Here is a 27789-nt window from a genome sequence, read left to right on the forward strand (position 1 = left end):
CCCCCCCCCCTTTTTTTTTAAGATTAAGCAGGCAATTGCATGCAGAGATATTAACTGACTCTACATGCCCACTGAGTAAGATGTTATTTCATGAGTGATATGACAGAATGAGAAACTTTCCTGCTTTGCACAGGACCGATCAGGGCATTTTAAGGAAGAGCCTTCTGAAGGATTTCAGAAAAAGAAAGCAACATACCAAGAAAATGGCTACAGTTATTCTGAAAAAAACCTCTCTGTGTACAAAGTATATTTCAAAACAATTTCTAAAAAAATTTTTCTTCTCTCATACAAGCAGGTACCCCTGAGACAGTATTTTGTTTCCTTGAGAAATTTGGTTTCTTGGGATGGTATTCCTTGAGATACGTCCAGCTGCCTCTGCTGAATAGACATTTTATGTGAAGTACAGCAATAAGGTTAGAGCCCAATCTTTCACACTGCTAACCCTGATCTCCAGTACCGGGCCTTTCATTCTGCACAGCACAAAAAGAGCAGAATAAATCTGGTTAGCACAAAGCACTAGAAAAGGGGTAGCTTATATTGCTCTTGCCTCTTCTAGGGGTTGAAAAAATTTAAATACCTCTGGAGATCTCAACTTAGAAGCTCCTACAAGCCACTGGAACCACTGTTGGGTTGTTTTAAACAGAGTTTCATTCTAAAAAGCCGTACTTATCCCAGGTGGCCTAGATTACATATTCACATGGAAAAGCACCACATGTATTTAATAAGCCTTGTTGAAAATTCTGGTTTCAAGCAGTGCAAGAACCAGTTCTGCTATTAAAAATATTTATTAACGATCTTGTTATATCTCTACATGTTGCCTCCAAGACTTAAACACACCACAACTAACTCAAATGAACTTGTCTTCCTGGCTGCCACTTGCCAAAATGCTTCTGGCCAGCTCTTCACCCACAAGCCTAGCCAGCTCTGCCATGCTGTCTGCCTGACCATGAGCCATTCCGAATGACAGCAACTCCCTTCCCCAGCAGAGATGTTGTAAAAAGGAAACACCGGTAAGATCATTGCCATTACCACTAATTGTAAGCAAAGCTGTCAGCACTTTGGAGAATTATACACACACCTGGAATATCAGCTAACCTGAAGTTTCCTGTTCTGCTGAAAGGCAGCTCAGTGCTAGCAAACTTCAGGGAGTGACAGAAATGAGTGATAAAGGAGCCACAGCCACAGGAAAGCTTACAAGCTGTTTAATTGCTATTTTGCTATCAGACCTTTTAATATTTATGGAAATGTATCTCGTATGTTTTTTCCCATTCTAGGACTACTTTCATGTTTTTCTGATAATAGTTACCAAGTCATACAGGCACAGGTTATAAAGGAAAGGCATAAAGATGGGCTATTAGCATTATGTCCTTATGGTCCAAGATGCATGTTTACACAGCTCAAGTACAGCATTATAAGTACATTATTATATTATGCCTCAAAATATTAATGTATTTAAATTGCATAACATATTTAAAATAGGTCAGATGGACTAACCCTCCAAACTGCTGGTTTCCCTCTTTTGAACTTAATTCTGCTTAGGATGTCTACACACACATACACATAGTAAGGTGGGACCCATTTTACTTTAATCCTATTGAAAACTACTTGTTCTTTGTGTCAGAGAAAGCCTGCAGCAGAGCTGGGAAGAGAGCCCAGATCTTATGTGCCTTAGGATGAGAACTGGACCACTGTACAAATTAACAATGTGTACACCTCCCCACACAACCATCTATTTCTGTCTTACCTCCTATCAAATACTGAAGAGCTAGGGCTGTACCTGACACAGCCATTTCAACCCACCACCGCTTTAAAGCAGTTCTACAGTGCTGAACTGTGGCAGCTACGGCACAGGTGTGCCTGGCATTTTGCTGCCCTTGTTGAGGGCAGTGAACTCCTACAGAGAGAGAGCTGCGACAGACAAATCTTCAGCCATCTCAGCATAGCCAGGCCTGCCAAAAACCTAATTCTCCTTCTCATTTGTCACCTCCTGCCCCTCAAGCGTAAAAGGGCTTGCCTAAACTTAAGAGGATCCGCTGGTATAGCTACATGGGTAAATCTCCTGGTAAATAAAAGTTTAAGCTGATAAAGCTTATCTCGAATCACTGAATGAAACAAATGACAGCAAAAGACTTTCTCATGGATATAACTGAGTTTGCACTAATGGTTTTACAGGTATAGCTATAGCCATTAAGAGCAGGGGGTGGGGTGGGGCATGTTTGTCATGTACCTATCCCAGTAACACTTCTAAAACTAGAGCAAGCCCAAAGTATGTTATCCAAAACCCAGCTCTGTCAATCAGTACAGCCACATGTACACTACTGGCTTTCACCACCACAGGCATGTGAGTTAGATGCCACATCCCATCCTTTTCATGCGTGAATAAAAAGGAACTGCTGGGCAAGGACACCACCACTGATGGCTTTTGAAGTCACCAGGCTGTGACTGTGTAAGATAAGCATTTCTCAGACCATCACTGCAATGTTTGTACACTTGTATTTCTTGCTATTTAACATAAATGTGTGTAATGACTGAGTGATCAGAAAGGAAGTTTTACTTCTGGGAAAAAAAAAAAACAACAAAAAACCCAAAACCAACAAAAAACCCAAACCAGCAAGTAAAGACCAAAAAAAGTGCACGTCTCTCTGAAGCCTTTGCTATTGTTGGGACTCACGAAACAACTTGTCTAAATCAATCTTAAATTTTGCACATGCAAAAATGCTAGAAAGAGCATTTCCAATCTCCTCCTCCATCTCAGTCTAGGAAAATACAAGGAGGACACAAATTTGCATGGGTTAAAAGCCTGGAAAAGTAAACGAGACCTGACAATTTATTTGTTCTTCTAAGGCTTCCTAATCCTGATCTAACAATATACTGGGCTCAAATTAGGTGGAACTTATGTTTCATTGAATTTCATTTTTATTCCCCATATTTTTGTTAGGGAACCTTATAAGTGCAAAATCTTGAACAGAAACATTCAGTCCAAAGCCCTATCAGACACTGTAATCAGTACTATATATGTCAGAGGAAGATGAAATCATTGATCCATCTGTCAATAGGGAAGATATCTTCCTAATCCCCTCAATGAATAATATGTCTATTTTGAAACCTTATAATCTCTTTATCTTCCATAGTGTAACTGTGGACATTCTCATTATGGATACTTAATCCTCTCAAAGATGATAAACTTCTGGCCTCAGTAATATTACTGTGGCATTAAGTTCCTCATGCTCGCTGTGTGTTCTGCAAAGAAGCATTTCCATTAAGGATTTTTATGCGTATCTCATTCACTGTATGACCTGTGCTGTATTATTGTGAGAACAGGGCTCTCCAGTTCATCCTTTCTCTCCACTGTTCTTCACATTGTTTGTATGTTCATCTACAGGTAGATAGTCAGGAAAGTTGATCTGAAGTAAATGGATGTTCTAATTAAATTTTAACAGATTAGTTTATCTACAATGTTAGAATGGATAAATTATAGTACATTAAACCCCTGTATGGACATACACATTCAGAATGAAAATGGCCTTAATAAAATTTAGCTCACTTTGCTTCCAAAGTAAATGGAGATAAACCAAATGAAAGCCACTTGTATTTTGTATAACAGTATTTACCCAGTGATTCAATGTAATTCAACTCATCATCTTAAATTCACATATTTTGTCACTTTTTTTTTTCCTGAGTGTTCCCATATAAACAAGTCTTCGAATCATCATCTTTTAAAATCTATCTCACTCACAATTTCCATCTTTAACATCCAGTTATTTTTTTCAGTTACGTGGATCCTTTTTATTTTACCATTATCTTTTGGGGGTAGTACGATCAGGATGAAGTGATTGCCACGATCAAGAGTGTTCTGCAGTAAAGACCATCACTGCAATAATGTTTGTACACTTGTATATCTTGCTATTTAACATAAAAAACAGGCAAGACATTAGTTAATTGTCTGTGCGGATTAAGCAGCTGAATTTTGAACTTGCCACACCAGCCACTTCAAGTCCTTTACTTTAAAAGCTCCTGTTAACATGGAATCTAGTATAAGTAGCAAGAATTACTTTTCCTAAGAAATGCAGGAGTTTTGTCTGAGTCAGCTTCTGTCTAAATCAACGTTTAACAGTGTAAAAACTGTGAGTCTCGCCAAAGGCAGCCCCATAGTCACACAAAATGAATGGATAGCTTTTAACTCCAGCTTGCACAAACTGTGTCCACATGTCCACAAAACCAGTGATATGTCCATTAGTAAAGTCAGCAGAGGACAGAGTTCACACGTCCAACAGGTTTAGGGTGAAGCTACCCTGGACTATGACTGCACTATCAGGGGCTATACCACACATAAGTAAGAGTAATCCATTTTTCCAGTGTATATGTCTGCTAAACCCAGCAATTTCAGCAGTAAATACTTGCTTCCTAACAACTGGATGTCTCCCTGTTTAAAGCTTTAATTGATTGGAATAGCCCTGGATAAACGGCTAACAGAGATGCAGTGGTGTTATGGGTGATGCACGGCAGATTACTCTCTGGGCAGATGATGCCAGGGAGGGTGGGAAAGGAAAGCAAGTGTAGTCAGTGGTGCAGAACAGGCAGGCTGTCACACTTTGTGTTTCTGCTTGTTAAATCTGAATGCATCTAATTAGTTATCTTGCTTGCGAGCACCTCCAAGAGCATTCTAAGAATATGGACCCCATGAGAATGCCCATAGACAGACTTGCTGTAAACTTTAATGTAGTCCCTGGGGCCCTGTCTACAGCGAAACCTTGCTGGGTTTGTGTTTATTTTAAATAAACAAGCACATACAAAGACCATCACTTGCTGCCTCTTTGGTTAAAGGTCAGGCCTACTCACATCTGCACTACAAGCATTTGTTAATGAGTCAAGTACCAACAAAACCACTACCTTACCAGGATATGGTGAGTTTACAAAACTGAGGACTTTTTGTTTAACTTTTTTTTTCCACTCTGCTTTTAACCTCACAGTTAAGGTCTTCCCCAGTAGACAACCACTTGGATCCATTTGTATGGACCATTTGTATGACCATTCCCAGACCATCAGATAGCTCAAGTATGTACTCTGCCACATCCATAAGGTCTAGGCATGGAGCTCTGTTAAGCCTGGAAAGAGATTTAAATTGGATTTCATTTTAGAATAGTATTATATGCCGCCTAATCTACTGGCAAACAGGCATTTCAACTTTTTTGCACTTAAGAACATACCCTCATACCACATGTTTGAAACTCAGCTGCTTGGTAGGAAACAACTCATGTTTTCTGGGATCTTCAAAGATAACTTGGCTAGGAAATAAATCAGAATAGAGCTGGGACTAACCAGGGTAAAGGTTGCTTATATCTGCAGATTACCCCTCTCTGCTTTTCTAATTCACTCACCACGCCTTATCTTTCCATTAATCTTTAATAAACCTTTTAGTTAATTCCCCAAATACACGTAATCTACATGACAGCAGGATACAGTGCAAAAGTAGCCCATGGATATGAGGAAATAGGCAGCAGAGGAATCAACAGGAGGGGAAACCGTTAGGATTAAAAAACACCCAAACTGCAGGTCAGTAGAAAATGACGAGCAATCTGGTGAAAGCAGAGGTAAGGGGGCAAACCAGGAGGGAGGCAGGGGCTGCAAGGGTATTAGGGTTTCTCCAGATTCATTTTCTCAACAGGACTCTCCCTTTCCACTCTGACAAAAACAGACAATCCGATTTCAAACTTGGAGCCTCTGAAATGTGGAAAACCCTTCCCAGGATGACAACAAGGATATAGTTAGATTAAAAGGTAAATGCAATTTAACCCACCTCTGCAGAAATGGTAATCTAATTATATTGCCTCTAAATATGATAAGTTTGGGGCTGGGGCCCTCAGGGGAAGAGAAGGTGTCTTGCAAACACAAAGAAACATGCTAAAGGGAACTGCTAAATCAATGGATGAATTGTGATTTCTACCCTCCCTCCCTCCCACAGGGTGCTTGATAAGCTGCTGATTGCTTCTAAAACATCTACTACCAATGTCAGGAACTGATTAAGCAGCTTACAAAGCACTGGGGGCTAATAGACAGGCCCACCAGGGAGACTGCAGCTCTGGAGTTAAGTAGCTTGCTTTTTCATGGCTTGATTATTAAAGATGAGATAGCAGAACATGCTGAAAAGATGTGGAAACAGTTTTAGACCTCAGATGACTGCCTTTTTATTTTATATATGGAATCATTTCTACTCTGTGACTTCACCAGCCAACAAAAGTTATTTTTCCTGCAGTTCTGTAGTCTCTAGCTCTGAGGAGCATCTGAACTACCTTAACTTTAATGTGTCAAATAAACATCCAGAACTGACTATGCTATCCATTATCCTGCAAAATAGGCAACACTAGACAAGGGAAACATGAGTAGAAGAAGCTTAACATAATGTGTTTTACATATCACTTCCAACAGCATTAGAGTGTGAACACAGATGTGCCCAGGTCAGCTAGAGTATCTTACCTCATTGCTTCCTCCATTGTCCATCTCAGCACTGCAACACATCCACCTTAAGATTCCCTATCCTCTCTTTTCAGCTCTTTTTGCCAAATTCTTCTTGTTTAATCTGGTATGTAACAAAATCCTGCTGTTCAGGCAGATGTACTGCAAGGTGCTTGCTTAGTTCAATCAATATCAATGCAAAGACATGTTTTGCTGGCACATTACCTCTTCTGTGGTCACATCTGTCATACTAACAACTGCATGACTTAACTTTGTGTAGCAGGCTTTGCTGAGGTTTTTGTGTTGTTGGTTTTTGTTTCTTTTATTATTTTCCTTCTTGTGGTAATGGCTAGCAGCCTTTGTAAATAAGCATGTTGCACCAGGGACTGTACAAACTCATGAATTCCTGAATAACTATTCTTTCAAGCAAAGAAAAAAATACTACTGATAACCTGTAGGTTGAGCCTTAGATGAGCCTTCATTGATCAGATGAAAAATTTCTCACAGAAAAGTTCTCTTTGCAGAGAGAACAGTTTTCTTTTGCAGCTTCTTTCGAGTCCCATGTCAACACTGACAGTCTAGCCTTTCTCTCTCTCATCCCTAACCCATGCCCCTGTTAACCCAATCTTATATTAAACTGTAAACCACAGAGATGGCTTAGAAGTAAAGCTATTTATGCTATGATTAGCTAGAAGGGGGATGTACAGTTTTAGCACTGAAGATGAGAACAGGCTTGACATGTAACAGGTACAATTAGTTGAAGAAGCTTACCTGCTGAAGGTCTGCGAGAGAATAAAGATGGATTTGCTGGAAAAGATACTCTCTGGGAAAGATCCTGGAAAAGAGAAAAATGGGTATGTATCGCGCTTCTTTGGCTGGGAAACTCATTCCTCTCCCCACCAAAAGACAGCAGAACAATGATGCTGGAGAGAGAGAGCTTGTCAGAAACTGAAATTATGTCACCCTGTCAGCACCAGCTACTTCTACAGCATCCTTCATGGGCACAACAATTCCACAATAAGAATGAACGCTGTGCCAGTGTCATGCTCCAACTCTCTGGTAAGCGTGTACTGTGACATTTACAGCCACTGAAAGCTCATCCTGAGCGCAGAAGGTTTTTCTTTAAACCATTAACCCAGTAATAAAAACAAAGAGCTCAAACTACATATTAAAAGTATTTTTTATGGTTTTCAGTACAAGATTCCTGATCTTCTAGAAAGCTGTAACAGTTAATTTCAGATGTGATTTATGGTTTTGTAACTGAGATAACTATATTGGGAAAAATGTCATGCAGATACTGTTCTTCCAACATAAAGCTGATTGATATAAATTTCCTTTTGCATACAGAAATATATGTATTGGTATAGACTTTATAATGACTTGAGAAAAGCATATTTTCCTTACACAAACCAAGGTTTCAGGCAAGACCATTGATTATCCACTGACAGACTTTTTCAGTAAAGCTAAATTACAGCAACCTCAACAGAGAAGGGATGTCCTAATTAGAGTGACTTGCAGTAAAATGCAAAACTGGGTTAAAGTAACATTACAGAGAAAAATGGACCTTGTAAAGGTAAGTGGATATTAGCAAGTAAAGTTTATTAAAACCTATGTATCTGCCATAAAGATGTCAGGAAGAGAAAAAGTACATCTAATTAAAATGTCTATTTTTGTGTGCGCACACATAGAGAAACAACCAGACAACCAGCTTTATTTTCCATCCACAAAGAACAAAGGTATCACGGAGAATGGAGAATCACATCATTCTTGCAAAAAAAGCAACCAAATATCTCAAGAGGTGCAACTATTTTACACTATATGTTGCCCACAAAAGAAATTGTGAACCCAGTTCTTACATTACAATCACAACTGCCTAGATTGGAAAAGACCTTTAAGGTCATCAAGTCCAATCATTAACCTCACACTGACGAGTCCTCGACTAAATCATGTCCCTAAGCGCTATGTCTGCTCAATTCTTAAATACCTCCAATAATGTAGTTTTAAGGCAATACAGAAATGAAATTCTTTATATTATTAAACACATGAATGAAGAGCTGGCAAACACTGGTTTGGAATGGCAGAACTGAATGGCAGTGAACAGAAAGGTTCAAAAAACCAAAGATACTGAAAGGCCAATATGAACTTACATGATTGTGATACCAGAATAATAAGAAAGTACACAGGAACTCAAAAAAGATATTTTAGAAGCTGCGACAACATAATTAGCTAAAACACAGATCAGCCAGGGCAACAGTACCAACCGCAATCTTTGACAGAACACTGAATCTAAGAAATAATGGAAGCACCTGGGCTTATCCTACTCTATTAGCTGTCTTAAACAACTGACTTAAACTGATGCTTTAAAAGCTGCCTTCGAGGGACTAGGACTCTGCACTGCTGTTAAGGTGAGTGGTACAAAGTCTCATACTCCTTTTGTACTTTTGAAAAAAAAAAAAATCTAAGCTTTATTGGGGTGGGAGGGGAAGTGTCCTGCAAGCAAGGCACTGACAACTGGGCACTGCCCATCTCAGAGCACCCTTAGGAGCAGGACTGTGCCCTTGCTCCTTCTGACTCATTAAGCACGTCCGCTCTACCCACCTAATTCTCAGCTGCAGTCTCACCGGGCTATTGTATTTTTCCCTTTCAGTTCTGCAGGCTATACCATTGCTCCTATTAGAGATGAATGTGTTTCAGTGGCTCTGCTGCATCACACCTTCATGACACATTTGGCACAATGTCAAAGACCACTAGAAAACACTCAAAATCCAGATATCAGACAACATTGTGACACTGGGGTTCCTCATTTGCACATAGAAGATCTATTAAAATTGATTGCTAAGGAGTAAACTCTGAACAGTATTTTGAAGCCATTAGCATTTTTAAGCTTTGATAGAACTTCTTTCATTAAAATTTCCCCATCATTCTACCCTGATCACACAGGCAGGCACTACACAGTACAGTAACTTTGCCAGGAACTGTATTATTTGCTGATGCCCTTACAGCACTGCTAAGGAAAATAATTAGCTAATGAAAGATTTCCTTTTTCAGGAAATAGCCTGAATAGCCCATAAGGCAGAAACTGTCAATGACTAATATTGATGACTAACATCACGTTCCCCTTCCTTCAAGGACTACATTTTATTTCCTGCAAGTTCTAACTCCTAATAAAAAGTGTGCAGATGAAAAGCAAACTCATTATCAAGGGACTTCTTTGTCAGGGGCATCTCAGCCAGCCCTGATGACAGTCATCCTCTCCCTGTATTTGATCCCCTCCCTGAGATCACAGAATAACAGAGTTGTAGGGGTTGGAAGGGACCTCTGGAGATCATCTCGTCCAACCCCCCTGCCAAAGCAGGTTCCCTACAACAGGTTGCACAGGAAAGAGTCCAGGCAGGTTTTGAACACCTCCAGAGAAGACTCCACAACCTCTCTGGGCAGCCTGTCGCAGTGTTCCAACACCCTCACTGTAAAGAAGTTTTTCCTTAGGTTTGTCTGGAACTTCTGGTGTTCCAGTTTTTGCCCATTGCCCCTTGTCCTGTCACTGGGTACTACTGAAAAAAGCCCAGCCCCGTCCATTTGGCTCCGCACTTCAGGTATTTATAGACATTGATATGTTAATCTGCAGTAGCATTTCTGCAGAGCCAGCACCCAACACTCCTCCTGCCTTCCAAATCTATTTCCAGGAAAAGACTGAGGCACTGCCCTCCCAGTCTTATGCAAGACACATATACACACACACCCCCAGCACTCAAGTAAGAGGAGTGCTTATTTCCATTGCTATGGAAACTGAGGTATTAAAAAAGCCCTCAGTAAGTAAGGCTGGTCCAGCTTCAGATTTGCAGTCCTTCTATTGACTTGAAAAATCACAATTCGGTTGTGGTGGGCCACAGAAAAAGAGCTGAGCAGCCAGTGTTCGCATGTACAGCAGCATTTACAAAATTTCTTCTAAAGTAACCGGACTAGTTCCCCTGTGGTTCCCAACACATACAGAGGTGCAAAGCACTCCTTCAACACCCGCCCACATCACCAAAGGTGGAGAGCACACAGCTCCATGAGTGTGAAACCACTGAAGTTGCCTAAAAGTAGGCAGGTCTGTCCCTGATAATTTAAAATATAAATGATGAACCCTCACCACACCTGTGGTGAGCTGAGTGGCTGTTTCAAAAGCACACCTTGCTGTGCTGCACATCTGCAATTAAGATCTCCTCCAGAAAACTTCTATTAATCCCATTTGGAAAGAAAAACTGAATCTCAACACCTACCTGAACATAATTTATCAGAGCCATCTCCCAGAAATGTGTCAGTTTATTGCCAGTTTTGTCAGCCTCCAGTGGGTGGAGAACAAGAGCATAAGAGGCACCAGAACATCAAACTCAAACACATTTTCAAAAAACCTCATCATAAAATACAAGCAAATCAGTTGGGGCAGGAAATACACACGGACCAAGTAGTCCAGTGAGCAAGCAAATGAATGACGGCCGGTTTCCAACAGCTTGTTTGTCTGCACAGGTTCTCTAAGCCTAATAAGGTGATGGCCTTATATAAAGTCTTTTTCAGAAGTGGGCACACAGGACTAACTCAGAGCCTCTTACTTCTCAACCCAAATGCTTCCTTTCATGTAACCAGTAGGAATGTAATGTCTTTGCCATCTCCAGCCCCGTCAACTGCAACTGAAACTGGCCAAAGGAAGCCAAAGTTAGACTAGTACAGCAGGCAAGACGGGGCACACACAAACACCATGCCATTGTGTTAGCATCCAGACAAAGTACTACGTGGCATCCAAATCAACCCAAAATCACATTCATGTCTAAAAATCTGACACAGATCACAGAGCAGGCTAAGATAACTACACTTAGAAACACTTCACTAGAAAATATGTATTTACTTTCCACACGAGACAGAGTTTTGAGCACGCTTGGGTTAATATAAAGCCTTGATCCAAAAAGACCAAAGCATGTGCTTGCATTTTATTTTTCCCTTTATATAAAGGTCCTTTACAAACACCAAATAGGAAATATCTGGTAAGTTATTTGAAAGCAAAATAAAAGATGTCAGTTTTTTAAATCTTTTGATCGATGCACTGTAACAAACTGTATTGTTTTTAAAGTTGGTTAATTAAAAACATTCAATAAACAGTGTCCTTTCAGTCAAATCTTAACACAGAAAAAACTGGAGTGAGATAGACAGAGGTCAAACGCAAGCGATTAAGACTCATCACAATAAAAACTCAAACCTCTGCTGTTTCAGAATGTGACCTGTGACCCTTGAGAGGCAAATGGTACTGAGTGCACATCCCACTAAAAGCACCTCCTAAGTTTCACAGTTTGGAAACTCCCTGGCCAGTTTCACCATCGATGCAAAACAGAACAGTTGTGAGTCACAGGATCGCTGCTGTGCTCTAAACCCTGGCTACCAGGCAGGGTTAAGCCTGCAAGGAACAAACCAAGTTCAATGCTAACCAGCCCTCCAGCTTTGCTAGTTCCTGTGAACAATGAAATCCAAAGTCCTATTGGTTAAAGGTCTCCAAATTGCTTTATTGTTATGTGCTAGAAAAAAAGGAATCAATGCAAGTGGGAAAGAAACCCACCGTCAGGAGATGTTCAGTCCAGAGAGAGAATCGAGCATTCTCAGTTTGTGATTATTACTGTTTTCTGTTTGATACTTTGTAAGCTGAAGTATAATCTTCAGGCAAGATAGAACCAGAAATTTCATCCGTTCCCTTATGGATGATCTTATCAGGTAAGTATTTGCACAAACAAAGGTTATCTTTTAGTGTCCCCCTGCAAACAGAACCACTGATAAGACTTTGCTTTCTGCATTTGGACAAAGTGTGTAGTCATGGTGCTTTGTTAGCACTAAGTAATTGCGCTGCATTTAAAGCCTGTTTATCATCAGCTTAGGTAATTTTTCTCCAATGGGTTAAATACCCTGACAGCTCTGCTAAAGCTACAACCAATTAATCTGCCCAAGCCTGACACTATAACCAAAGTACAAATGTGATAAGCAGAGCGAACTCTTCTTTTTATAGTGCAATCAAAAGAAATCAAATTAGCTGGCAGGTGGGCACAACCAAGTCCCTTTTGTACCAAAAAGCCTGTTGAAACCTAGGATGGCAAGGGAGGGGGAAGGGGAGGGGAACCTGGCACTGCGATTTCGTGTGCCAGCCAGGAGCGTCTTGTTTGACCAGGTTGAGGATTGTATGACTGAGCTCTGACTCACTGGAGGCGCAGATGCACCAGTCACAATCAGATGTCCTCTCCACCCCTCTGCAGGAAGCTGCCACACCCACAGCTGGCACAGCACTGCAAGTACCAAGTCCATTTCCTCAGCCAGCACAGTTCATATCCCGGCACTGCAACTTACGCCACCACCAATTTATTTTTAAGCTACTGCACCACGCTGCACACTCCAGCAGCAGACAGGCAAGCACGTGCTGATTACTGCTGTTCCCATGGTTTTTTTGCCCCCCAGACGAAGGGCTGGAGGACCTCTAAGGTCCCTGCAGCACGCACCACAGACAGCCGTGGCCGTGCGCACAGCACGCAGGCAGGAGCTGCGTGCGCTCCGATCTCATTGACAGGAGCTCAAATTTTTCAGAGTTATTATTTGATTTAAAAAGTACAGAGGGACATCAGTGAATTGCCAGTTATCACAAATGTATGTGGCAGGGCAAATAACATCTCTTGCTAGGCTTTCTTTTGCAATTCATTTATTATTCAATCTGTTAATTTCGAGTAGAAAACAGCATCAGAGGCGAGAGAAAAAGGTAAGATTTTTTCTTATAGTTTTATTCAGGCTTTTGACTTTGTGTTTCCTTGGAAATCCCAGCTCCTGGAAGTAAGTTGACAGAAGACAATCCCAATTTTCCAGCCAAAATAGTTACTCAGAGAAGCAGGGCCCTGGGAAACCCACAGATTTGAAAGTCAAAAGGTAATAATAAATTAATTAATTTTAAACAAAGCATCATTTGTTTATTTAATTCTTGTGGTATTATACCAGATTAATTCTAATTCTATGGGTCTGGTTAAAAAACATGACCCATTTCACATGCGTGAGGTATGAACACTCTTCTGTTTATGTTCTGGGAGCAGCCATTCCTAAATATCTTCAGCCCACACTATGTACGAGATTTACTAGCAAGCATGTCCAGGTAAGGTATTGTTTCACGTTGTTAAGAAATGCCTCATGAGCATCCCTATGTTAAAAGGGACTCTTATCATTCATCAGCAATCTAGTATATAAACTTCCAACTAAAATGCAGTACACTAACTCTCACTCCTCTGCGATTACTTGACCAAGGTTATGGTAACATTGTGAAAGACAAGAATTACTACAGATCAAACTCAGGAATCAAGTACCGCTGTTACTGAAAGCAGGATGCAGAGAATTGGAGGCACACAGTTTCATTTTGAAATAAAAATAGCTTAGATCCCCCAATTAACTTGAAATGACAAATAAGAAAACGCTCTCTGTTTTTGTCAGGCAATTCAGAATCCTTGCAGTTTGCTGCTGGAAGTTCCAACATAAAAACACAGGGATAAAAATGGTACAAGTCATATTTAATGTGATGTCCACATCTAATAGGAACTTCTTTTTAAATCACTATAGTTTTTTAAAGCAATCTAGTCTCAAAAGGTGAATGGAAACTAAGATTTCCAAAGATGTCTAATGTTACTGATCTATTTGACAAGGAGATGCAGGTGCACACCTAGAGTGAAAAATTAAGTAAAAGACCCACCTGTCCTCTGGAAAACTTAGATATACTCTGGCATCCTCCTCAGCTGGATGCCTACCAGGGTAGAGCGTTGGCTTGTGCTTTTAACCCTGCCTTCGCCTGAACAAAAAGCAGTACTGCCTCCATGCTGGCTGCTCTGACACACATCTTGCAGCTCCAGCTCTGTTTGTTCCCCTTAGCTGAAACAAAAGCTTGAAGTTCACCTTAACTCCACCCCCTACAGTTTTAGCCAAATTCTTTTTGAGATGTTAAGTTGCATGCAGAGTTACTTCTTCAAAAAGACACAGGAGCTGAAGCAAAGAGGTGGTCAGTTCGTCAGAGCTCCATCAACAGGCAATGCTTTATTTCACCTACTGCAATGACCACACGCATTCAGGTTCTATATAAAACAACAGATGGCTCGTGCATACTTTTCTGCATTATTTTCTTGTCTTTCCTCACTTTGGGGTGTTGTTTGGTCTTAACACTGGATCTTCTCAGGATATCCAGATACTCTCTTTGAATTAGTTTCTCTCTTGCCCTCTTTTCCAATCACCCGTGCAACAAATTTTCTTCTGTTAGTCTTGCCATTAACTCAGAGTCCCAAGTGCTATGAACCACATCCTTCTGTTCCTTCCCTGCTCAAGCTCTCTTGTTGCAGTCTACTGCTTTCACAAGTCATGTCTTTGTTCTCCTGCTTTGGGATTTTCCACTCTCCAAATGGCCTACCCATTGCAAAGAAAATGGAGGAAACAGTCTCCTTTGACAGTTTGGACATGACTTAATGACCTTCTGTTGTCCTTGGTCTGAAAGATGACATAGCCCCAGCTTCACATACATGAGGTATTTGGTGGTATAGTGATTGCATAAGATCAATCAGGATTCCTGTGATGTGTTTAGACAGGTTCCCCAATTGCCACACAAATATTTTGAAAGTAATCTACTCCTGTGTCAGAAGTGATATGTCTAAGGCCTCACTGTAGGAAGTGACAGGACTCTATTGTTCAGCATAACTGAATTTGGGCTTGTTTCGCATCGTGCTGACAGACCAGCAGGCTCAGCCAGGACCACACATCTGCGGCACTGGAGGTGTACCTTTAACCTCCTGCTGCAACAGCAAGCTCTAATTTGGTCTTCCTGTAAGATGCTAAGTAATGTATCCAACACTGGAGTTTTGCTAGGGTAAAACTGATGCACTGCTGATCTGGAGTTGATAGACAAATGGTATCAAACAGCGATGAGTAACAAGAGGGAAATTTTTCCATATAGCTTCTCACCACCATTCAGGAGATTTACTTACAGAGCGAGGGCACTGCAATGAGCACTAATGTATAGGGGAACGTGCTGCAGAACATTTACCTTGTGTCACTGCCATCTGTCTAAAATATCTGGGCTAGCAACACCTGAACTGCCAGTTTAGGTGTACAGCTGAGAGAACAGAGAGCCCAGAGAGAGCTCCAACATTGGGCCCGAGTTAGCCTACCCTAAAGTAGACATGGAGGTGCCTGAAGACTTCTCCCACCCCCAAAAAAATTTTGACAGTCCCTTGACCTGAGGAGCCTTCAACTATGACAAGAACAGAGGAAAAGAGGCTGTGACATACCAACACACTGTCAGCATGTCTTATGTGTAGAGATAAAAGCAAGAAAGCAAACTCAGAATAAAACTTGCAGCATCGCTTAACAGAATAACCTCATTATTTAATGGACTGATTCTTGCTCTTTCCTCACTATGAATTTTATTGACTTCATCTTGTTTGCCAGTGCCATTCATTCATCATCCCACAATCTGCAGGCAGTGGTGGGATCTGTACAGCTCCACTTGTACTAATTCTATGTTGGCTTTAGGTTTCAGTCTTGTATGTTTCTGCCTGAACAGCATCCACACAGGCAAAGCAACTAAAACAAGCAAGAACTTGTTGAGTAAAGACATTTGAGGTAAATTACATCTGTTGCAATACTGAGGTGACAGCCACAGCAAACTAGGCATAACAAGGTCCCTTGTAAAACAGGGAGCTCAACAACAGGCTCAGAGTCTCAGCTGGCTAATCTCAGAGGAACGCTGCTGATACGCACCGGTGGAGGGCCTTATTTCCCCTCCCAGCCAAGACCGAGTTCCATTATTTTTCTCCCTTGCAAATATAAAAAGAGCTTAGAATCCAGTGGAACAATAGGTGAGAACAAATCATTATAACTGATGATGAATACCACTTTTATTGTGAGCCTTCTAGCTACTTTTAGGATTTCTTCTGTTTCTTTTCCTTTCTTCCTTTTTTCCTTCCTTTCTTTCTACTTAGTCACTTGTTTCTTCAAAGTTCACAGTGTGGTTTAGCCCCGAGTTCTCTGCTAGATGCCAAGTTTCAAAGTTCCCAAAGTACCTATCTATGCACACCAAGCATTATAAATAACATTTCCACATTTAAGCCAACTGGATCCTGAGCTAACCTGGTTTATAGCCATCTGGAATTCTTCAGAAAAAGTGACTTGTAAGCACTGTAAACAGTTTTGTCTTCCCAGAGGACACCAAGAGTTTCCAACTCCATGGTCATCTTCATTTTGCGATCTGGGTTCAAGAGCAAGGTATAAATTTAAAGAAGATGATAATGCAAATAGTATTAATAAAAGAAACCTCAGTGTGATCTGCTTTTCCCTAATAAGGTAGGCTCTATCAGTGTCCCAAAGGCAGCAAGGTGCCAATACAATTAATCAGTCTGTTTTAAGTTCTCCCTAGACAGCAATAGTAACAGTTTGTTTCAGTCTGTTTATATGGGTCTGACAGGTCTTCAAGATGCTGTGTTCACTTTCTTGTGATTAATAGTCATTCACATACTAAGGTGAAGACCAAGCAGAAAAAGAATGTTTTTGGAGCAGGACAGATAACTGGATTCTCTCCCCCAGCCTTTCATTTCCAACTATGAAACAGTACTAAATTTAGGAATGCTGTCTCACCATAGCGTTTAAATTCCTCCTTTTCTGCAACTTGCCCGTACGATGAGCCAAAGGGAAATTTAAATCACATACTTTATATACTTTTCAGCTTTGCTCCATAAAGCCATCACATTGATAGTGAATGTCTGCACACTGTGATACTACATGCAGAATGCAACGCCACTGGAACTGGTTTGAGCAAGGAATAACTCTTTCTGGGAAAAGAACTTTTCTTCCTTTTCATCTCTGCAAGCCTGAGGGAGCAACTGAGCCCCAAACCCACCCCAACAGAGACTTCACAGACCAAGAAGGAGCTGGACTCTAAGGTGTCTTTTGTATATTCCTTCAGTAGCTTTTACAGCACTTTTAACAAGTCCTACCAAACTGAAGATGCTTCCCTAATACAAAAATAAAGCCTTCTTGGGCTTGGGTCTTCCTCTCCACCAGAGAGAGCTTTAATTGGAGACAATGTGAAGGAACCCTTAGGTAAGAAAAGTGAGCATTTGGAGTATTTCCCAGTTTCCCCTTCTCCCATTCTGGCTGTTTCATTTTGATACAGGGAGTTTTTTCTCTTTCCTCCCCGCCCCAAGGAAAAGATCATTCTGTGCTAATTTTTGTCCATTCTCCATTTCCTCAGCACTTATCATCTCTTCTCTTTGGAGGTAAGTTTTTGGGCTCCCTCTTTGTCCTAGTTTCTTAATTAACTCTTAATTTCCTAAGATCCCTTCCCTCTTTGAGGCTCCTCCTTCTCCTGGCTTTCCCTCATCCCTTTGTCTCTAGTCCATTGATTTCTCTGCTTAGGCCTCCTTTGATCTCTCCTCTTTCACTCTCTTCCCCAAGTCCATTCAGTCTTGGGTGCTCCTGTCTATTTTAATCAGGGCACTCTTTTCTTCAGCATTAATCAGAAAGCATAATTTCTTTTCTGCCACTTTTTCTGAACGGCAACCTTCACAAATCTTATTCTCCTTTTAGTTTTACTGCAGTTGAAGAGGATGGCATAGGGAAGTTATTATAGCTGAACAGCAAAACAGTTCTGCAAGATAATATCCTGTAGAATAAAAGAAAAATCATCCTAATTTTCAAAATGCTGTAAGCTGCCCTATGAAATAATAGGAATTGAGCAGTAAGACACAAACTCATATTAACACACAGTGGGTTTGACACAAGAACCCAACTGAGCTCTCCAGAAACCTGTTGTTATATCCTTCTCTTAGTTGTTCTAGGTAGTTCATCAAAGCAATGACAAAGGTTACATACTGAACAGCAGACTGCCTCACTCCTTACCTGGGATAAAGACACTAATGCAGCCTCCTCTCCCTCACAGAGAATTCAGGTCGCCCATCCTTAAAACACCATGCCCAAAATACAGTCACTGATGTCATCTGCTTTCTTGCCCTTTGGCAGCTCATCATTCCAAAGCAGTGGCTTTCCTATTTGCGGTCTTGTCTCGCTTACCAACTTGGAGGACACAAATGCTTACAAATGCATTTACCATCAGATCAGCTGCATGTGCCTGGAGCCACTCACCTCACAGTACGGCATGGGCACAGACATCTCCCCATCTCTTTTGGAGATCCACAACAAAAGTAACTTGGCTTTTTTAAGGTCACAACTATGGCTTGATGGTTTTAAGAAGATTGTTCATTTTTGGCTTGTTAGAAAAATGCAGCAGCAGCTGAATGGACTAAGATACAGTACTTCTAAAATGAAGCTAACTTTTTATAAAACTACTCTTTCCACCACAGAAAACTCAACATGAAATACCTTCTGTGATCATGTGTTTTTCAATAAACAAAACACTCAGCATACCCATGTCATGGATGGGAAAGACAGTAGCTAAGCAAGAGCACAACTGCTCTCGTGTCACATAAATAATATGCTGGGTCATGTGCCAGGGGACTACATCTGGTCTCTGCCTTTGTGTGAGATCATATCACAGAAGAGGGCAGAAGTGCTGGACAGGTGGTTGACTCTGGCTTCTCTCATGTGTTGCCATACTGTGAGGTGTTTCAAAGGTTCCAACAATGGCTACCACACTGTGATGCCACGGCAGGGAGCATGAGGTATCACATCTGACTGAAAATACTCATGCACAGCCAGGAAGCCTGAACTGGAGTAAAAGATGCTCATCACAATGTGTGACCCTTGGGCTAGTAGGTGTCAAGAACAACTACAGATATTCAGACATTCAGACCCTATAAAACCATTTCCTTTGGCAGTAGATTACCCAGGGAAGTCAGATACAAGCATAACATCTTTCTAAACAGGTAACGTCTTCAGAACTAGATTGCAAGAAAGAAAAAAAAAAAAATTTGGCATGCTGCTGTTCTCCTTTGTGCTGTATGTTGTCTGTGGTTCTTACCTTCTACGCAGATCTTCAGCCACTGCTGCTCTGCAGCTGAACAAATAGGCTCGGAGAGATTTTAGCTGCTGTCTCAGGCGAACAACAGTTGCTAGAGGTTCAGCATGCTTGTACAACATGGGATTTTCCTGCTGGATATCAATCAGTGGCTCCTCATAAACATACTCCAGGAACTCTTTGGCTTGCTTTGATACCTGAAAAATAAAGCAACCAGTTTACCTAGGATTTCCTTCCAACTCTTTTTAAGCAGATCTTCCTCTCTGTGATCTGTCAGCTATTCTCTGCATCTGAAAACTTACTCTGTTACCTATTACAGATGAAGACAGAGCTGAGAGAGACCCAACTGCCTCTGTTTATAGCCAAGCCAAACTTCATCAAGCCCATCAACATTGGGAGTACAAGATAAATACTTGCTTACCCAAAGCACAGCAATATTTGCAGCCACATATTTTCACTGCAGGGTAACACAGCTTACTAAATGTTTTTCAAGTCTGAAAACTCAATTACCAAGTTTCTCCCCTGTTAATATTTTTCTGTTAGTTCACTGTTTTCTTTTTGTCAAGAAACAAGTGATTAGGTAAGTGTCAAAGCACAACATTAGAACAAGAAACATACACATTGCACATCCAACCATATTGTACCATCTCAGGGAATAGAACTCCAGTGTAAAGTACTACTCCCATTTGTTTCATGCTCAGCCAGTATGATTAAAATTATGTAAAAAAAATAAATAAATCAGAAACACATCTATCAAGTTGTGGTTTTTCAAATACAATTAAAGTTGAATTTTACTGGTATTACTCGCTCCCAATGTTTCATCTGCAAGAAGTTTTTCTCATGCCTTTCTCATGATAGTGCTCTGTTCTATCTCCACCTGCAAAGAGCTACTGTAATCTTTATAAATTAATGGGCCTTTTGTTCCTACTAGAAAAGATACTCCCGTTTTTGAGGTGAGAAGGCCAAATTCCATCTCCTTCCTTATTTCTGCATTTTATCACTGCTGAAAAAGAAAAGATGGGATTATCTGAAATGAGCTGCAAATCACTTGAAATTGTGCTACAGAAATACTATGTTCCACAATTCAGTTAGTCCTCCTGGACCTTTAAATCACTGTTTACACTGAGTTGAGGGAGGAATGAACTAAGCTAACAAAAGGAAAAAGGGCACACCATAGCGTCTTCAGATTTAGGATGTTATTTCCCTTCCAGTGCTCTAAGGCAGGAAGTAGGTAAAAGCAATATACATCCTTATAAATAGCACCACTTCCAAAACCAGCACTAGTTACTGGCTATAGGAGTCACTAGCTACCTACAGGGAAAGCCCACCCCAAATGTAACCTTTTCACAATACATAATAAAAATATAAATAATGCCAAGGCCTTCCTTCCCACCAATAACTACACAGAGAATACAATGTGTAATTTTAAATACAGCAGATTGTAACTCCACAGCTTCTCCAGACCTTGGAGCTGTACTAAATATCTCACTACTTTATTTCTCTTTTTTTTTTTTTTAAATAATGCACATACAAGGAATTGCACTGTCTGAATGGAAACACAGGTAACATGCGGTGTAAGGAGCAGCACAGACAACTTGGATTTTGTAGAACAAAACTCTACAGACTCCAAATACGTCAAGTTTTCTAACACTAGCAACACTGATGTTTTATTAGACGTGCGAACTGCCGTGCACAAAAGAGTTAAACAACCTGCTTTTACAATCATTAAACTATTTGGCCATAATATCTCAGCAATCCCCTGACAACTGCTGTGTCTATAATAAATAATATTCCTCTTCCACCAATACTCAAATTAAGCCACATATTCAGTGGTTCCCTAGGAGGCACATGAATACTTGGAACAGCAACCAGCACTTCCCATCAGGAGGACCTGCTGCCCAGTCTTCTTTGTAGTCTTACTGCCTTGCTTTAAACCCCTGCTGAAGTGACAGGCTCCTCATCCACCTGCCCTGCTGTCTCAGGAACCAGAGGGCAATTACTATCCAAGTACTACACCCACACCTGTGCACACTTGTACCTTGTCTAGGGCAACCCTCCTGAGCCTGCAAAGTTAAGAGTACAGAAACAAAAAAATGCCAGAATTGAGGTCACCCAAGTGACTCTGCAATACATGTGCACCACGATGACAAACCATTACTGTGCAGCTCTAGTGCTGCATGGTCTGAACGCAGCCTTTGAGGAGAGAAGAGCATAGCAAACCTTTCTCTCTCCTTGCCGATACAATGTACCTGTGGAGTGCTGATTGCAGGAAAAGTAGCTTTGCCCAGCATGACTGGCTGACAGGTAGGTGTTGGTTCACTCTGCATGCCTGATGCAGGCCCAATGGTCATTTAAAACATTAACTCACATTGCCAACCATCGCAAAGTTACAAGAAGATGAGATGCATCTTATAATGGGAAAGGTCAGGCAGTTACAACAACTCAACGTGCTAGCAGTCAATATTCTAGTACATATACCAGCATACACACAGTACCCCAATTTTATTTGGCACAAAAGACAATCCTAAATTAAGCCAGGAGGAGTGATACAATGTGATCTGCAACAGGGTTTTAGCTTTAAATGTCATACAAGGATGGATGCTAACATTTCCAGACTTTTATTTTCTAGAGACTGCAAACTTACAGTTCAGAATTCAATTTACCAGAATTCAGCTTCCCTTGAAGCCTTCTGGCATGGGGAGTTCATTTCCTGCTGTGTTTGTCTGGCATTTTGCACTGGAAGCCACCTGAACCAAACTGCAATACTTACTGGTTTTTGCATGCAAACAGGGAAAACAGTTGGCCTAAGTAAAAGGAAGAAAGGATATTCACAAGATTGCCTCTTTTCTTTTCCTTTCATAAAAACACGTGAAAAATGCAAATATGAAAACAGTAAGGAGACAGGAAAAAAACTGTGAACCTGGGGATGAATTGCTGCTTTGGTTATGACAGAAGAAACATGCCTAACTGCCAAGTCCTTTCAAAGAGCTTTTACTGCAGTCAAGAGGGTTTTTCTTTTCCTACCCATGCGCTTTCAGGTGTTAAGTGCATTGCTGTTCTTCAAGATCCTGAGTACGGGAAGGCACAACCCTACAGATTTCTACTGCTTCTGTTTTTTTTCAAGACCCATCTTGCCAAAAGCAGACAAAAACCACTCTATTTGCAAACTTACTTGACTGATGCAACAGTTCACAGCTGCTGCTCAGATGTCTAGGAGTCCATGAGACATTAAAGGGAAACATGCCCAATTACACTGCATCACCATAAAACCACATGTCCTAGAGTACATACTGGCGCTTGCTTTGCCAGAGCCGGATACGACAGATCCCAGAAACCCCTGCAGAGGCGGGGAAAGGGCGTTGGTGGGAAGGAGTGCAGGTTTTCAAACTCTTCCTTCATTTTCCTTCCATTTGGTGGACTGACAGGCACATTTCAGACTGCGTGAAACACAGAAGCTTTTGAAGACTGAAGCCCTGCTGCAGTTCTGACCATCAAATGTGGTACGTGCTTATTTCCTGCAGGATCACTCTGGGCTACGCTATGAGTCCAGCCAGAAGCAAGTCACCCACCGCAGCAGCTCCACTTCCAGGCATTGCTGCGCTCCCTGTGAGGGGCAGGGCTGTGCATTTAGGAGAAGCTCTGTTGTTCAGCTTTATTTTGGGACACTGCTGAACGGCTTTGCGTGGGCACACTGGCCAATTACGGGAGGTGAAATGCTGACAAATTAAGTGATCTTCCTTTAAAAATGAGCCCAAAGAAAATAATTACTACTGAGATCACTTCAAGGAAGTGGGACAAGATATCTGTCTTTGCCAAATCAGCACATTTAATTGATACACTACTAAGGAATCATGCAGTTTCACTGTAACTATGAAGTGCAGCAGCCAGCACTAAGTTGCCTTTTAGACCATACAGAAGAAAGAAATGTCAGACCTTATCTCTGAATGGAGAAAGGAGATGCAGATGTAAAAGTGCAGGCAATATGTGCTCTGCCTCAGAAAACTACTGATTAGTTCCTACCTCCAGAAAACTACTGGAGGTATATCAGGGACAGAAATAAAAGCATGTGTATGCAGAAAGGGGGCAACCCCAAAGATTACACAAAAGTAACAAGAACTACTTGGCACGTTAATGCTATACGTAGATGGGATGGAGTTGAGGAGATCCAACCAGTGATTTTAGCTCAGTTGTCACACTGCCACTATGGCACGTGATGTCCTCTTTACTTTCCCTTCCTGCCTTACTTTCTGCTCTAATAGTTGGGGGTGCTGTAGTGTTTTCCTGCCTAAGGGATGGTGTTCCTTTCTTAAATCCACCTCTCTAAGCACTTTAACACAGAGGCTGCTAAAGTATCTGCACAGGAGTCGCTTGTGCTCCCAAGTCCCCCCATAGCCTGTCTACAAGAAGTTAAAACTGATAACTTGTCACTATTATAGTGAGATTACATTAGATTAGGTTTTCAGTGAATGCTTAAGTTTAAAAGTCCCATTTCCTTTTGTGCCTCAACTGCCTATACCAAGACCACCAGAAATAGAGCATAGAGCATAGTTTTTACCCTGCAGGTTTAGAAAACAAAACAATTTATTTTCTTGGCAGTATTACTACCAGCTTGATACGAGGTCTTTGCCTTACCATCCACTTGTGCCATATCAGGACTACATACGGTACTGTGGGCTAGCAAGTTTAGTCCTTGGTAAAAGCACCCAAAGAAAGAACTCTTAAATATTTATTCCTAGCTTCTAGAAAAGGGAGAGGGTTTTGTCTCCACACGTAGGAGCTTTGTAACTATGAAGAATCTTGAATTTCATGGTGCAAGACTATCATTTTCCTGATGGCAGGCTCTGGCTATCTTTTAATAATCTCCCCATCTCACAAATTTTCTTCTTCAAGAGAGCTGCTTTTCCTCTAATAGAGCATTTACTGGTTATTTTTTCCTTTTCAAATAGCCCATAATAATAATATTGGCAGACACAAAACATCAAACAGCCTCTCCTAACAGTGGCTGCTGGGTCTGAAGCTCTGCCATGGTCTGGATTCCTTATGAGTATGTTACTGTTTTAGCATATGCCCCCCAAGATGGTAAAACAACACTGCTACCGTGTTTGCTGCTATAATGCTTTGAGGCATGTAATTAGTTGCCCCTATTTAGCAACGAGCCACTGAGGCAGCAGCAAATAGCAGATTACTGAAGTTTTAGAAAAGCTGCTTGTGTGGCAAATGAACAACTGTAGAATTTTCTCTTCATGTTACTTTCGGCCGTCTAGTCCAAACAAGTGCTACAGCAATGTCCTTCTAGTGTCCTCAAAATACCCATGCCAAAAGACAGGACATACTGGGCCTTGCAAACACCACATTTGGGTATGCCATTTTTTTGTGGGCATTTTCACAACTTAGCATCTATCACCAAGCAGTGCCAAACCATAGTCCTTGGTGCTCTTGAAACAGGTACTCCTCAAGGGCCCAATAACTGCCAAGATTAGCACTAAAAGAGAGGTTTCAGTGTTCTGTCCTTCCCTGTCTCTTCAACAACCAGATAAGCAATGATGGAAAAGATTCCAAGAAGAAAGAGGAGCACGGCTGCCCCTGTGGATGAACACCTTAGGCCTGGCTAAGGAAACAGTAATGAAAACATCTGTCTTGTGGAGAAAGCATGGCTCCTTCTAGCAAGAGGGACAAAGGGGATGACAGTATTAGCAGTCAATGCCTGTAACCTTCGGCCTGTTGCAATGTTTGTGTTTCTATCTGAAGAGCAATTCACTTTACTTGCTAGCAAGCCAACCTGCAGGGAGATTACCTTGTATTTGGAGGTGTCCCAGTTATGAACCAGCCGCGCAGGGATGAGGAAGCTGTCATCCACGTGACAGGTGCTGCAGTAATACCAGCCACTGTAGCTGCATACCTTGGCTTTCCCATTGGACAAGCCTATGGAGCGCTGACAGCCTGGAGAAGAGAGAGGGGAAAAAGTTTGGGTTTGTACACCATACCAGAGGTACACACTCAGGATACAATAAGAAAAATAATTATTCGCCCATCTGAGACCCTTTTTACATGTTACTTATTTATTTTACCAATGAGTCATTTCTCATTCCCTAAAAAGAGAGGAATAAATATCAGTATTCTTAGACTAGCACTGAAGAAGCATATACTAATTTGGGCATCTATGATAAAGAGTTCAGAGAGCAGTCAAAGGATACTTGGAGCTTCTCAAGAAACAAAGGCAAAAGATCAGCTTTGAGACATTGGGCATTTAAAAGCCGTGGCCATCTAAAAACCATGACCTGAAACTTAAGACAGAAAACACCAGACCATGGAACTACTGTGTGCTCACTCCAGACAGCTCCCATTTTCCCCAGAACAGAATAGGCCAGCACTGGTTGCCTGAAGGAGCACAAGCTAGTTCCTGCTGTCAGCCAGAGGGTTGCTGAGTTGGCATGTAGAATTTGGCCACAGAATTAGCACAGCCAAGGCAAACCACAGTGAGATGATGAATAATAACTGTGAGCAGTTGTCACACTGAGAACAAGTAGTCCTTGACTAGCAGCAGTGACACAGCTCAGTTTCCTGCACGTTTTTTTTTCCTTACGATTGGATTACCCCGTGTCTTACAAGGTCTGAGGTCTGCCTGATACTTTTTTCACAGCTGGATCCCTTGCCTCTTCCCATGCCCTCTGGTGTGGAGTCCCTGGGGTAAAACAATGTATTAAAAAGCTGCTGCTTTAGTTGGAAAGAATTAATGCAGAGCTGTCCTTCACCAGACCACCTGTTTTCACAAAACACATAGAAACTCAATGTATTTGACACCTCTGCCTTTCTCTCAACTGTGGCTAAAACGAGCCACCAGGTTCAAATAATATTAGAGCAGAGGGTTGAAGACGGATAGCACAGTCACATTAAACAACCTGCTCAGGAAGCAAGGCTAAAAATGTTTGGATAAGATATAATGAGATGTCTGCGGTTGTTATTAACACCTCTTTGACACAGCACACGTGACGGTGTTTCTGCTTTTTCTTCAAATGCTAGTGTCCCCATATGACATTTACAGCTATAGACACAATTAGCACCAGAGCCCCACTCTGACATGTGCTGTATGCTCAGACAGTCTCTGCTGGAGCTGGTTAGTAATGCTGATTAGCAGAATCCTTATACATCACTTTTACAGCAAAAGTACTGGTTAAACAGAGGTTTTCAGGCAGAAGTCGACTGGCTGATTGCTTCTGTCAGTATAATTAGAATCACAGAATTGTAGTGGTTGGAAAAGACCTTTAAGATCATCAAGTCCAAACATAAACCTAACACTATCAAATCCACCTCTAAACCATGTCCCTAAGCACCTCATCTACTCGTTTTTTAAATACCACCGGGGAAGGTGACTCCACCACCTCCCTGGGCAGCTTGTTCCAGTGCTCAACTATCCTTTCAGTGAAGAAGTTTTTCCTAATATCCAATCTAAACCTCGCCTGGTGCAACCTGAGGCCATTTCCTCTCATTCTATCACTTGTTACCTGGGAGAAGAGACCAACACTCACCTCACTACAACCTCCTTTCAGGTATTTGTAGAGAGCCATAAGGTATCCCCTCAGCCTCCTCTTCTCCAGACTAAACAGCCCCAATCAAACAACTGATTTTGTTTAGTGCAATTACGTAACTTCTCACACTGGAAGTATCTTTTTCCACCAGTAGAAGTTATCTTGATTTAAGAAGAGATTGCAGCTCAGCTACTCTAGCCATACATCGAATTCCTCCTTCTCCCCATTAGCTGACGCTACCATGTCCCCTCTGCTCTAATCAAAACAATTAGAGCAATCTGACCAATGGAGTTAGTTCACTTCCTCTTCTTCCACACTCCAGAGCCATTCAGCTATTGATCTCTGTAATGCACACTATCAAGTGAATCAGTGTGGGACATGTCCTGTCTCCATCTCTCTTTCCATTTTTTTGAAGTAAGGATATGCAGTTTCTTGAAAAAGGTAAATACATAAACAGGTCAGCTAATGAAAGAGATACTTATGTTAATGTCTCCTCCTTTACCATTCTCTAGATCAGATCATAAGTATAAACATATATCTCAAGTGGAATAACTCAATATACATAATGCAAAAATGTGATCTCATCTTAGCTCATAACCAAACAGACAACCCAAACATTATGACTGTAAACTATTATCATTGTACGAATCATTTTTTTAGTGGTAGATATTAGCAGAACTTTTTGCAAAGCAACATTTTTAGGGCAGAAAGAATGCAGGCATGCCTTTTATAAGGGTAAAGTCAATTCAAGTAATTCAGCAGTGTGTTACAAAAAAAGATGACCTATGACTATGGCTTGAGATCAGAACT

General features: G+C 41.2%; 1 protein-coding gene across 1 annotated transcript in view; it reads right to left on the reverse strand.

Annotated features, from left to right (window-relative positions):
- The window catches only part of LOC104525140 (pleckstrin homology domain-containing family M member 3), a gene marked incomplete at its 5' end in the record, with an annotated part of 47381 nt that extends 21988 nt beyond the window's left edge, over window positions 1-25393 (reverse strand). The window contains 3 exons of the mRNA XM_010168210.1: window positions 7225-7288; window positions 19457-19650; window positions 25248-25393. Coding sequence (XP_010166512.1) covers window positions 7225-7288; window positions 19457-19650; window positions 25248-25393 — 404 coding nt within the window. The remainder of the gene's footprint in view (window positions 1-7224; window positions 7289-19456; window positions 19651-25247) is intronic.
- Between the last annotated feature and the right edge of the window lie 2396 nt (window positions 25394-27789).

Source organism: Antrostomus carolinensis, unplaced genomic scaffold, assembly GCF_000700745.2.
Source record: "Antrostomus carolinensis isolate BGI_N321 unplaced genomic scaffold, ASM70074v2 scaffold29335, whole genome shotgun sequence".
Taxonomy (NCBI): Eukaryota; Metazoa; Chordata; class Aves; order Caprimulgiformes; family Caprimulgidae; genus Antrostomus; species Antrostomus carolinensis.